Source organism: Trichechus manatus, unplaced genomic scaffold, assembly GCF_000243295.1.
Source record: "Trichechus manatus latirostris isolate Lorelei unplaced genomic scaffold, TriManLat1.0 scaffold00030, whole genome shotgun sequence".
In the NCBI taxonomy this organism is placed as follows: Eukaryota; Metazoa; Chordata; class Mammalia; order Sirenia; family Trichechidae; genus Trichechus; species Trichechus manatus.
This window is the reverse complement of record NW_004443966.1, coordinates 13,903,055-13,916,385: the sequence shown is the minus strand read 5'-3', so window position 1 is coordinate 13,916,385 and position 13,331 is coordinate 13,903,055. Positions and strand designations below refer to the sequence as shown.

The 13,331-nt window shown below is 45.3% G+C and overlaps 1 protein-coding gene across 1 annotated transcript in view; it reads left to right on the top strand.

The window, feature by feature from the left end:
• Positions 1-1,250: 1,250 nt before the first annotated feature.
• Positions 1,251-13,331, top strand: part of ITGA11 (integrin subunit alpha 11) — a 118,774-nt gene continuing 106,693 nt past the window's right edge. The window contains 2 exon segments of the mRNA XM_012555033.1: positions 1,251-1,305; positions 2,077-2,188. Of these exon segments, the coding sequence (XP_012410487.1) occupies positions 1,251-1,305; positions 2,077-2,188 (167 nt within the window).

The following is a 13,331-nucleotide window of genomic DNA, read 5'->3' as shown; positions in this document are numbered from 1 at the left end:
TAGGTGAGATAGCAAATGTGTAACATCGGTAAGGTCTTTCCGTCTTACCGCTGGGGACTCTGACTCTATGACTCTCGTGGTGGAACTTTGGGGCACTCTATCAGTTTGCTGGGCAAACGAGGCAAGTGTGGAAGAAACACTTGCTTCTGGACAATAGGCCTCGTTCACATAGGTGCCCACAGCACCCCCTTGAACACTCAGACTAGAGGCCGATGCCCGGGCAAGGCTGGTGGGCACTCTCCGGGAAAGCCACAGGTTCAGGGACTTGAGCCTATCCTCTTGCTTGCTGGCGCTGGGACTGTGGGCAGGTCAGTTAACCTCTCTGACCCTCGGTTTTCTCTGGGGATACTAACCTCTCGGCTGCCTATGTCACAGGGTTGTCATGGAGATCAAATGATAACATACACATGAATGCTCTTTGAAGCTTATAAAGTACCCTACATGTGAAAGGGGTGACAAGGACCAAAGTCCTATTCTGCTGATTGATTTTCGCACATCTGGAAATTTTGGCTCGTGGCAAGATCCCACTGCTTAAATCCCCTGAGTCCTAAGTTTGGAGGCCCTGTTAGTGGTGACGATCAGGTAGAGTGTGGCTTGCACAGGTCAGGAGGCCAGATGTGCCCTGAAAGTGCCTTGTGGAGGGAAGGAGTCACAAGAGGAGGGGTCTGAGGTCTTAGTTTCAACGCTGTTGCTAACCTGCTGTGCACCCCTGTACCCCCTCAGCCTCTCTGGGGCTGTACCCGCGTCTGCCACACATGGATGATGCTTGCTCATTCTCCCACAGTCCTGTGAGACCTGTAAACTCTAACTGCCATACAGATATGAGTTGTTGTTGCTTGTGATTTGGCACAAAAATGCCAAAAAAGGGCAAAGCATTTGGCTCAACAGAAGCCTCCCATCAGGTGGATCTGGTTAATCGACATGTGACTTAACCAAACAGGGAAGACACTTGGGGCCATGGCGACAGGGTTACGGGACTTTCTTGCTGCTTTGCTCAGCTGCCCCCGCCAAGCAGCAGCCCCTGCTTAAGCCAGAGAGAGCTTTGCAAACTGGGGCCCAAGGAGGCCATCACCAGCAGCCCCAGAGGGGGGAGTCCAGTTCCCAGAGTCCTTAGCAGGCTCAGAGGAGAGGGTGGGGCTGGGGGAGAGAGGAAGGAGAGGGAAGAGAAGGAGCAGAGAGAAGAGAAAAGAGCGAGAAAATGGAAGAGGAGACAAACAGAAGCTGGAAAAGCAGAGCTGGAGGAAGACGAGATGGAGGAGGAAGGGGGCCGCTGCTCGGGACCAGCCCTGAGCCCTCAGGAGCAAGGCAGGCCAAGAAGGGGCTCAGGGATCCCTGGGTACCAGAAGGGCCAGGCCTTGGGCATGGTTCCTCAAGGGGCCACAGAGGGCTCAGACTGGGCCCTGTGTGGCTTGGAGCAATAACCCCTGCTCTGGGACAGGTCACTTCCGTCTAAATCACATGTCTGTGCCTGACTGTCCAGCAGACTATGGCTCCCCCAGTACAGGGGCAGTGTCTCGCCTCTCAGACTAGTGCCTGCCTAAGAGTGGGTGCTGTGTCTCCCCCATCAGACCATGGGTTCTTCCAGGTCAGGGTGTCTCCCCCGTCAGAATGTGGGTTCTTCCAGGTCAGGAACTGTGGCTCCTTTGAGACCCGCACAGGCTGTCTCTCCCTCTGAGACCAGGAACTCTCTGGAGGAGAAGCTGAGTCTCCCATTTATGCCTCCCCTATCAGATCACCTTAGTGGTGCAGTGGTTAAAAGCAATTAACTGCTAACCAGAAGGTTGGTGGCTCAAAACCACGTAGAGATTTATAGCCTTGGCAAACCCTATGGGGTCACTATGACTCAGAATTGACTCAATGGCAGTGGGTTTAGTTTTTTTAATCAGACTGTGGGCTCCCCCAGGCAGGGACTATGTCAACCACCTCATTCAGGGTCTCCCCAAGAATAGGGAAATGAGCACTCCTGCAACCAAGACCCTCTGAGGTAGGTGACCTGCCGGTAGGGCCTGTCGTGCCCCTGGGGTCCATACCTCCACCCACCTGACTCTCCTGTGTCTCCTCTCCTCCCCGCCCCAGGGTTCACGGACACCTTCAACATGGACACCAGGAGGCCCCGAGTCATCGCCGGCCCCAGGACTGCCTTCTTTGGCTACGCGGTGCAGCAACATGACATCAGCGGCAAGAAGTGGTGAGTGAGAGCTGCCACCCCGCCCCAGCCCTGGACTGCCCCATTCCCGGCCCCTCTGTCCCACCCCTCAGCCTACCAGCTGCCCAGATGGCCCACATGCAGCCCCTCCCATTTCCAGTGACTTGACTGTTGGTCCTGGCAGGTCAAGGCTGCACAGGATCTACCCCTGACTATGAAGCCTTGAGCGTTCACTTTCTCAGGCCCTCAACCTTCTCATCTGTGAAATGGGAATGAACCACCCTGTGTTCTCTGGGTCATGGGAGAGTACAGGTAGCAGGCACCTGGGCATGATAGTTATCCCTTCTTCCCCCCTCAGGGCCTCAGTGCCCTGCTCTCATCAGTGGGGACAGCATTGTCAGTCCTGTCCACTTAGCTGTTGGGAGGGGTCCGAAAGGATGGGCGTGAGTGTGCGCATAAGTTAAAGCACTGGAACCAGGGAGCCAAGGGAAGGGAGAGCAAGCCTGAGTGGAGGAGACAGCCAGAAAGATCCGAAGGGCCACTCCCAGGCCAGGGGCAGTCAAGAAGAGGGAAGGGCCCCCCTTTGATTTTTTTTTAAATAACTTTATTGAGGTATATTTTACATATAACTGACCCCTTTCCAGTGTCCAATTTAATGATTTTTTAGTAAATTTACCAAGTTTTGCGACCATCACCACAAATCAGTTTTAGAACATTTTCATTGCCCCGGCAGGTAGGAGCTCTGGCTGCTAACCAAAAGGTCAGCAGTTCAAATCCACCAGCCGCTCCTTGGAAACCCTACGGGGCAGTTCTACTCTGTCCTGTAGGGTTGCTCTGAGTGAGAATCGACTGGACGGCAATGGGTTTAGTTAGATCTCTCATGCTTATTTAGTGTTGATCCCCACTCCCTTCCCTCTAATTGGTTTTTAGCTGGCACAAGGAAGGGCTTACCTCCCTCCTGGGGTGGATGGGATAGAGCTCCGGTTGGGGCTTTTTAGAAGCCCTTATGGAGCCAAGGAACCCCACGAATGCTGTTGATAAATGTCCCCTTCCTAATCTGGCCCCTGCCTGCCCTGGTCAGCCTATTCTTCCATTACCAAGACCCTTTTATTGTGCACCACACTCCAGCCAAATTGAATTATTTCCATTTTCCGCTCTCAAAGATTTCTTTGCACATGCTGTTCCCTCCTTCTGCACGTGCTGTTCCCTCCTTCTGGAAGGACTCTCCTTGCCTTCTCCACTCATCTCACCCCACCACCCAGATCTGTCTAATTCTCTTGTATTCCTTTTTTTCCCTCCCTCTGTAAAGGAGTGCCTTATTTATTATCTTTCTAGTGAGGTATAACTTTCATACAGTACAGCGTAGCCATCCTAAGTGTACAGCTCAATGAGCTTTTATAAGTTACACCCATGTAATCACCACCCAGAACAAGAGATGGAACATTTTCAGCTGCCCAGAAGGCTCCTCTGTGCCCTGACACCACTCAGTCAGTGCTCCCTCCAAAGGCAACCACTATCCTGACTCCTGTCACCATTGATTAATTTTGTCTGTTTTTGAACTTCATATAGATGGTATCATACAATAGGTGCCCCCTTGTATCTGACCTCTTTTACTCAACATTGTGTCTGTGGGTTCAACCATGTTGTTGAATGTATCATTCTTCACGCTTTTTAATTGCTGAGTAGTATTCTATTGTATTGGGAGCCCTGGTGGCACAGTGGTTAAAGCATGGTTGCCAACCGAAAGGTCGGTGGTTTGAACCCACCAGCCACTCCACAGGAGAAAGATGTGGCATTCTGCTTCCATAAAGATTTATAGCCTTGGAAACCCTATGGGGCAGTTCTACTCTGTCCTATAGGGTTGCTATGAGTTGGAATTGACTCGACGCCAGTGAGTTTGATTCTATCAATATAGCACAATTTCTTTATTCTTTCCGCTATTGATTGTACTGTACAAGTTGCCATCCGGTTGATCCCACCCATGGAGTCCTTGGGTGGTGCAAACGGTTAACACACTCCGCTGCTAACCAAAAGGTTAGAAGTTTGAGTCCACCCAGGGGTGCCTTTGCAATCTACTCCCCAAAAACCAGCCATTGAAAAGCCTATGGAGTGCAGTTCTACTCTGACACACATAGGGTCTCCATGAGTTGGGATCAACGCAATGGGCAACTAGGGAACTACTTAATGGATTTTTGGATTGTTTCCAGTTTGGGGCTATTTTGAATATTAACGTCTCTGTGCATGGCCTTTGGTGGACGCTGGCACTCATTTTTATTGGGTATTGTCTTCGTCTCCTAGGGATGCCATCACAAAATGTCACAAAGTGGGTGACTTTAAAGGACAGAAAATTAGTTGTTCACAGTTCTGGAGGCTAGAAGTCCAAATCAGGGTATCAGCTGTGTCAGTTCCTTCTGAGGGCTTTGAGAGACAAAGCGTTCCATGCCTCTCTGCTAGTTTCTGATGGCTGCCGGCAATCCTTGTCATCCCTTTGCTGCTTATAGCCACGTCTGCCTCTGTTATCACATGGTGTCTGTCTTCTCCCTGTGTGTGACCCTCTCTCGGAGTCTGTTCTCTCCTTGTCTAAGACACTGCTTAGAGAGGATAAAGACTAGGACCCACCCTACTCTAGTATGACTTAACTGATAGTATCTTTAAAGTAGGATCCTATTTCCCCAAACAAGGTCACATGCACAGGTCCAGGAGTTAGTACTTCAACATACCTTTTTTTTGGAAGGGGGAAGGAGAGGGGGAGACACAGTTCAATCCGTAACAGGTAGAACTGCTGTGTTAAAGGGTAGGTTTATGTTTAGTTAGTTACTACTGACTGTGAATAATTTTTTCCAAAGTGTTTTTGCCAATGTTAAGACAGTTCCAGCCGCTCCACATCTTCACTAACACTTGATATTGTCAGTCTTTTTTAATTTTAGCCATTCTAGCAGGGGTGAGGTGGTATCTCATTGTGAGTTTAATTTGTATTTTTCTGATGACTAGTGATGTTGGGCAACTTTCTGTAAGTTTATTGGCCATTTTGATATTATCTTTTGTGAAATGTCTGCCCAAATATTTTGCCCATTTTTTAATTATCTTTTTCTTTTTGATTTCTAGAATTTTAAAAAATATGCTCTGTATACAAATCCTTTATCAGATAGATATATTACAAGTATCTTCTCCCAATCTGTGGCTGGCCTTTTCATTCTCTTGATAGTGTCTTTTGATGAACAGAAGTTCTTGGCTTTAACGAAGTCCAATTTATCCATCATTTTTTATGGCTACTGTTTATTTAGGGAAAACCCTGGTGGCGTAGTGGTTAAGTGCTATGGCTGCTAACCAAAAGGTCGGCAGTTCAAATCCACCAGGCGCTCCTTGGAAACTTTATGGGGCAGTTCTACTCTGTCCTACAGGGTCGCTATGAGTCGGAATCGACTTGACGGCAATGGTTGTTATTGCTTATTTAGAAATGTGTTGCTTAATTTCCAAAGATTTGGGGATTTTTTTGTTGTAATTTTGTTAATGGGTTCTAGTTTAACTTCACAGTGGTCAGAGAAGATACACCGTATATTTTAAATCCCTTTGATATTTGTTAAGATTCTCTTTATGACTCAGAATATAGTCTATTTTAGTACTTTCCCAGTGCACTTGGAAAGAATGTCTATTCTACAGTATTTCCACAGTCTATTCTGTAGTATTTATATATATATGTATATATATCAATCAGGTGAATTTGGTTAATTGACTTAATTTGGTTGTTCAGATCTTCTACATTCTTACTGATTTTTTGTCTCCTTACTCTATCAGTTTCTGAGAAAGATGTATTAAAATCTCCAACTATCATTGGGAATTTGCCTGTCTCTCCTTTTAGCTCTGTCAGATTTTGCTTTATATATTTTGAAACTATGTTAATTAGGCACATACAAATTTAGTACTATTATATGTTACTGGTGAATTGATCCTTTTATCATTATAAAATGTTTCTGTTTATATTTCATAGTATTTCTTACCTTAAAGTCTACTTTGTCTGTTATTAACATAGATTTACCAGCTGTCTTTTGATTCGTTTTTGTGGGCTATATCTTTTTTCCCTGTTGGCGTAGTGGTTGAGTTTGGCTGCTAACCAAAAAGTCAGCAGTTCGAATCCACCAGGCGCTCCTTGGAAACCCTGTGGTGCAGTTCCACTCTGTCCTATAGGGTCACTATGCGTCGGAATCGACTCGACAGCAACAGGGTTTTTATATCTTTTTTCATCGTTTTGCTTTGAACCTTTCTGTGTTCTTACATTTAAAGTGTGTCTCTTTTAAACAGCATATAGTAGTTTTTTGTTGTTTTGTTTTTTAATCCAGTCTGAAAATCCTTGCCTTTTAACTGGATAATTACATTTAATGTAATAACTGATACAGTTAAGTTGAAATCTACCATCTTCTATGTGTGTTCTGTATGTCCCATCTTTTTTTTGTTTTTTGTTTTTTTTTTGGTCCCTTTATTTCTCCTTTTTCTCTTTCTTTAAGATTATTCAAATATTTTGTACTATTCCATTTTTTCTCTGCTATTAGTTTTTAGTTGTACCTCCTTTTATTAATATTTTAGTGTTTACCATAGAAATTACAATATGCATTCTTGGTTTATTACAATCTGCTTTAAACAGGTGCTTTTACCACCTCCTAAAAAAATACAAGAACTTTACAACAGTTTAATTCCACTTCCTGTTCTAGTTCAATTCCAATTCCATTCTTTGTGTTATTTAACCATAAATTCTACCTTCACGTGTTATAAATTCCACAAGAAATTGTTATTGTTGTTGTTGTAAACCATCAATATTCGTTTCTATTTAGCCACTTAGTTGCCCCTTCTGGTGCTGTTCATTTTTTCATACATGTCTGTGTTTTCATCTGAGATAATTTTCATTTAGCCAGAGAACTCTACTTTTTTAATATTTTTTGTAGTGCAGGTGTGCTGACAATGGTTCTGTCAGCTTTTGGGGTTGAGTTTATGTTTGTTTATCTGAAAATATCTTTATCTCACCTAATTTTTGAAGTGCATTTTCACAAGGTATGGAATGTTAAGTTGGCAGTTTTTTTCTTTTAGCATTCTAGATTGTCATTCTGTGAGATTGTCATAATGTCATGAAGTCTGCTGGCTTTGTGGTTTCTGTTGAGATGTCTGCCTTAAGCTTTATTGCTATTTCTTTGAATGTAGTATGTGGTTTTCCCTTGGTTGCTTTTTTGTCTTCAACTTCAGTTTAACTATAATGTACTTGAATGTAGTTTTCTTTGTATTTATTCTTCTTAGGGTTTCATAAACTTGTTGAATATCTGGGTTGGTGTCTTTCATCAGATTTGGATATTCTGTACCTTCATTTTTTCAAATCTGAATTCTGTCTCATTCTTTCTCTCCTTTACATCTTAGATTCCAATCGAGTGTATGTTAGGTCTTTTCATCATGTTCCTCATATCTCTGTTCTGTTTTTTATTTCATTTTTTCTTTTCTCTATGTCTCAATTTAGACATTTTCTATTGATCTGTCACTGAGTTCATTAATCCTATCTTCTGCTATATCCAGTATGCAGTTAAACCCATCCAATAAATTCTAATTACAGATAGCTTATTTTGTAGTTCCTGATTCCATTTGATCTTTTTTTATATAGATTCTAATTCTCTGTTAAAATAAAGGATCCATATCTCCATCTTTACTGTATTTTATTTACTATATTAATCATACTTATTTCAAAGTCCTTGTTGGCTAACTTCAATATCTGGATCATCTCTGGGTCAGCTCCTATTGACTATTTTATCTCATGGTTATCAGTCACTTCTTCCTGATTTTGACTGTTTAGTAATTTTTTATTCTATGCTGAACATGGTGGATGATACATTTTATAGGTGCTAGGTTATGTTACCTTCTTTAAAGAATGATAAATTTTGTTCTTACATGCATTTAAATTACTGGTGACATCACCTAAATTTTATCAGTGTTTGGTTTTGGCCTTAGTTAGGGCAGATCTAATCTCATTTTGCCCTTACTCCTAGGGTGTGGTCCTTATTCATAGGGCGTAGATTTTCTGGGGTCTCAACTGAAAGCCAGTGTATTCACTAAGGTCTCTCCATTCTGTCTGAGCATGAACCCCAACATCTCCCCAGCACTGGGCCACCTCTAAAATCTCTGATCCCAGTGGCTGTTCTCGGATAGACCTTCCAGAGTCTCATACTCTGCATACACAGCTCAGGAGTCAATCAAAGACCTAAGAGGGACTTTTAGCAGACTTGAGGGGATCTTTCTCTGATGCTATTTTCTAGTACCCTGCCTCCCCCACCCCCAGATCCTAGCCAATTTTATAGCCCCAACTTCAATCACTGTTTCCTCCACCCAGCAAAACTGCTACTCCCTGCTTGGACTCTATTTCCCTGTGCTGCAAGGAGAACAATGTCCTCAGAGAGAAGTCTGGGGTGAACGTGGTGGTCGGCTCCTATGCATCCCTTCTCTTAAGGATTAGCTCTGCATTGGTTGCTGCCCAGTGCTTGAAAATAGTTGTTTTCTATATTTTATCTAGCTTTTATTGTTGTTTATAGCTGGTATTGAATATCCTCTTTGATATTCTTTTATCAACTTAGATACCACTTGCTCTGAGAGACTTTCTCTGACCATCCTTCTCATCACTAGATTAGCTGCCCCTATAGAATTCTGTATTTCTATTTTCATACCATTCACGAAACTGGATAGTAATTGCTTGTTTCATTGTCTCTCTTCCTGAAATCAGGGTTATAATCTGTGGCTTTTAGTAAATGCTCAAAAAAATATACTTTGCAAAACTGAATGGATGTTTGGAACCTCTCTTACCCAGCCCAGACGTAATACATACAACATCCACATTCTTCACATGGTATGAATGATTAAGATTGAGTTGAACTGATTTTTCCCAGATATATTTTATTTTGACCAATATTTGTTTATTAAGCATCTGTTAATTAAATTTCACTGGACTCTGCAAAATATTGTTATGAGTAAGACATGGTCTCACTCTCAAGTAGCTCACAGACCAGTTGGGAGGCAACAGTAATATCCTTGAAATAATTAAAAAGCTATACAAAACCAAGTATGGCCTAGTGGTGAGTATATTCATCTTTGTAAGGCCTCTCTCTCCATGAAGACTTTCTGGACCTTTTCCTAATCTAATTACCTTCCCTGAGCCCTCTCTCTGATGGCACATATCACTTCCTACCTTGGGTTGGAGTCACTTAGGTCCATGAGACATCTCCCCTATTAACAACCATCTCCCAGCAGCCTGAGAGCAGCCCACACAGTATCTTGCTCACAAAGAAGCTCAGCTAGAGTTTGGAAAGGAGAAATCCCCATGCTTGGAATCTCTGGGAGGGTTTCATAGAAGAGGGCTATTTGAACAGAGTCTTGAAGGTTGGGCTTAGGTGAGCAGAAAGGTATGAGGTATGATAGAACCAACTCCAGGTCGCTTTCACTGACCTGAGTGCAGCCAGGAGCACCGTGGGAGAGAGCGTTGCAGGGAACAGGATCACACCCATCATGGCTACTTGACCTGAGTGTGTTTACTGCCACAACTCAGCTGAGAGAAATCAACAGAGAAAGAGGCCATGGAGCTCCAGGGAGCCAGGGAGCATGGGCAGGATGGACAGGAGCACATCAGACTTTTCAGGAATCCCTGTCTCTACTTATGTGGACCCCACAGCATAGCCTACTCGATTGCTTCCCCTCCCTGTCCCCTGCCCCAGCCCCCATTTTTCCTGACCTGCAGGCAGCATTCCAATAGTCTTATTCAGACATAGGGCCCTGTGGATGTTGATCTTGGGAAAAGAGAGGTTGATGCCAATGTCATTTGAGGACCACTAGCTGACTATTATGCAAGACCCCAGTCGTGCATGTTCATTCACCTCCATGCCAGGAGGCACCTCAATAAGACACAAGCAAGGGTTTGTAGTCCAAAGGTCCCCACTTGTAGGAGGACCTTGAGAGTAGATCTCTAAACTACCCTCAACCTCTATTTACTCGTGTTGAATGAGGATGAACTTACCCTCTTCAGAGTGCTATGTGAAAACAAAGAATGCCCAGAATGTGGGTGTGTTGTGTAATCAGTAAATTAGGAAGTGGAAGACTGAGTTGCTTGCAGCCAGCAGGCAGCCAAGCTTGAAATCAGGCCTCAGGAGACTTGGTGGAGAAGCTCCCTCTGACCAGGCTCTTCCATCTCCTGTGTGTGTACCCGGCTTCCAGCCCTGAAGGCAGAACTCTCACACCTTGCTCTGCATCTCCTGGGCCTGTGGTGGGGTCAGGGAACCTAGCATGGAGACTGGGGCCTCCTGGGGAATCCTCATCTGCTAATGATATAAGGTAGGGAGATGTCAGTGGGAAGAGCATCACCTTCCACTCCAACCTGCCCCCAGATCCATGTCCCATTGCCCCAGAGAAGGGCCCACCAGCTGTCTCCCACCACAGGCACCCATGGGATGGGTCCCTGTTTACCAGACTGTAACATTCTTGAACGACAAGGGTACCTGGACCCAGGTGTAAATGGCCGCATGATGGACAGACAGGCCTGGGGGGACTGCCACTTTATTTTCTTAACCTTTCGCCTTCTGCCCACCGCGCCCCCATCTCAGAACTCCAGCTGGACAAAGCTGACTATACGCCAACACATCGGACATCTTGAACAGTTTTCCACATGCCTCTGTTTGAGCAACAATAACAACACTCACAGACACACTAAAAGGAAAAGAGAAAACAAACTCCTCTTGGGCTGAGTGTTCTCTACCCCTGCTTTTTCAGCCTTTGTGTATTTTCAGAGAAATTTAATCCACATGACTCAAATGCATTTGAGATCATCAAGTCAGTTGGTCTTTAAGGCTGTTTGATATTCCGAAAGCTGGTGAAGGGTCTGCAGAGGGCCTCTCGGAGCCTTTGGTTCCCTGCAGCAGGAAGCCTCCTGGTGCTGGAAAAAGACAGAGCTGGGCCCCACGAGTTTCCCGTTTGTCTCTGAAGCTCTCACCCCTGGAGGGAGAAGAAGCCTCAGTTCTCAGCAAGGCTGAGCATTTTGCCTGTCAAGTGCCCCATGTGTGGGGAGATGGGAACATTGGGAGCCCAGAGACAGCTGGGGATGGGGCTGGAGATAGAGTTGGGCAAAGAGAGAGGGGGTTAGTTTAGAGACGATCTTCCCTCAAGTTCCCTCAAAGGTATTGTGGGGAGGAGTCTGACAGCCCCCAGTGAGCACCAAGAAAGGGACCTCTTTGGGACTCAGTGAGCTATAAGAACAAGAGGCCATGATAGACTCCCTGAGGTTCAGGTCCAGGGGCATGACTAACTTGTAAGGGAAGTAGGACTGTCCCCATTTTACAGTCGAGGCAGCTGAGGCTCAGAGAGATGACATAATTAGGAAGTGTCAGAGCCAGGCTTGGAGCCCAGATCCGTCCATGCCCCCTGCCTCAGGGTACAGAAGCAGCCACGTCCCTGTGAGAGCCGAGGCTGTGGTGTCCAGTTCGTCCCCATATTTCAGGGCTCAGCACTTAGCAGATTCACACAAACACCTGTGGGAAGAAGGAGTGCTGAGCCCAGCAGGGAAGAGAAGGTGTATGTTCACAGAACCCCAATCCTGGATGGTAAGTCCCAAGAGAAAGGACCGAGGGAGCTCACGTGAGCGAGAGTTCATTTCCAACTTGTCAGGACTTGGCAGCAGGGGGAATCAAGAGAGTGCTACAGAAGAGATGGCTTCCAGATGGGCAGGATTTTAGATGTGCAGAGTGAACGTGGGTGAGAAGGGTATAAGAGATGGAGGGAACAGCATGGGTAAGAGTATAAAGGTAGAAAAGAAGAGTCTATGTTTAGATAAAGGACACAGTCCCTCCCATGTGGCTGGAGGAGAAGGTGCAGAAAATACAGCCATGAGACAGAAGGCTGGGATGGGTGAGGATGGTACCACAGAGGCTCTTAAATATCAGAGCAAGGGGACTGTCATGGATTGAATTGTGTCCTCCCAAAATATGCATATCGATTTGGCTAGGCCATGATTCCCAGTACTGTGTGATTGTCTACCATTTTGTCATCTGATATGATTTTCCTATGTGTTGTAAATCTTATCTGTATGATGTTAATGAGACAGGCTTAGTGGCAGTTATATTAATGAGGCAGGACTCAATCTACAAGAATAGATTGTGTCTTAAGCCATTCCCTTTTGAGATATAAAAGAGAGAAGCTAGCAGAGAGACGTGGGGGACCTCATACCACCAAGAAGCAAGAGCCAGGAGAATAGCGCGTCCTTTGGACCTGGGGGTCCCTGCGCTGAGAAGCTCCTTGGCCAGGGAAGATAGATGACAAAGCCCTTCCCCCAGAGCCCACAGAGAGATAAAGGCTTGTCCCTTTCATATCTGGCACCCTGAATTCAGACTTCTAGCCTCCTAGACTGTGAGAGAATAAATTTCTTTGTTAAAGCCATCCACTTGTGGTATTTCTGTTATAGCAACACTAGATAACTAAGACAGGGACTATAGCTGGGAGGCAATGGGGAGCCATTGAAGGTTTTAGAGCATGAGAGTGGTTGTAATTTAGGATGATCAATTTGGCTACCATGAGGAGGATGGAATAGAGGGAGGAGACTGTCTGAAGGTGAGGAGCCTGGCAGGAAGGCTGTAGAAGTCTAGGTGATTGGAGGGGATGCTCGAGCGAGGGGCTGAGAATTTGAGGGAGGAGCCTGCCTTGTGAGTATCGATTGTTCATTCATTAGTCAATTAATATTTCTTGAGTACCTGTGATAGGTCCTGGACTTCAATGGTGAACAAAGTTGTAAAGTCCCTACCCTGATGGAGTCTGTCTTCTTGTGGGCAGGACATACTGATTTGTCCATCATCTGTCAGATGATGATATGTGCCATGGAGAAACATTAGGCATGATACGGGTGCTTGGGAGCAGTGGGTGAGGTGATGGCTGCTGCTTTATACACGCTGTCAAGGAAGGCCTCAATGATATAGAAACCTGGAGGAAGGGAAAAATCTAGCTACGTGGATACCTGAGAAAAGAGTATTCCAGGCACTTGCAGAGGCAATGGCAAGTGCAAAGGCCCTGAGGTGGGAGCATGCTTGGAATGTTCAAGAAACAAGTGTGACTAGAGTGGACTGAGTAAGGGCAAGAATAGAAGGAGTCAAGGTCAGAGACACAACAGAATAAAGGATGACTGCGGACT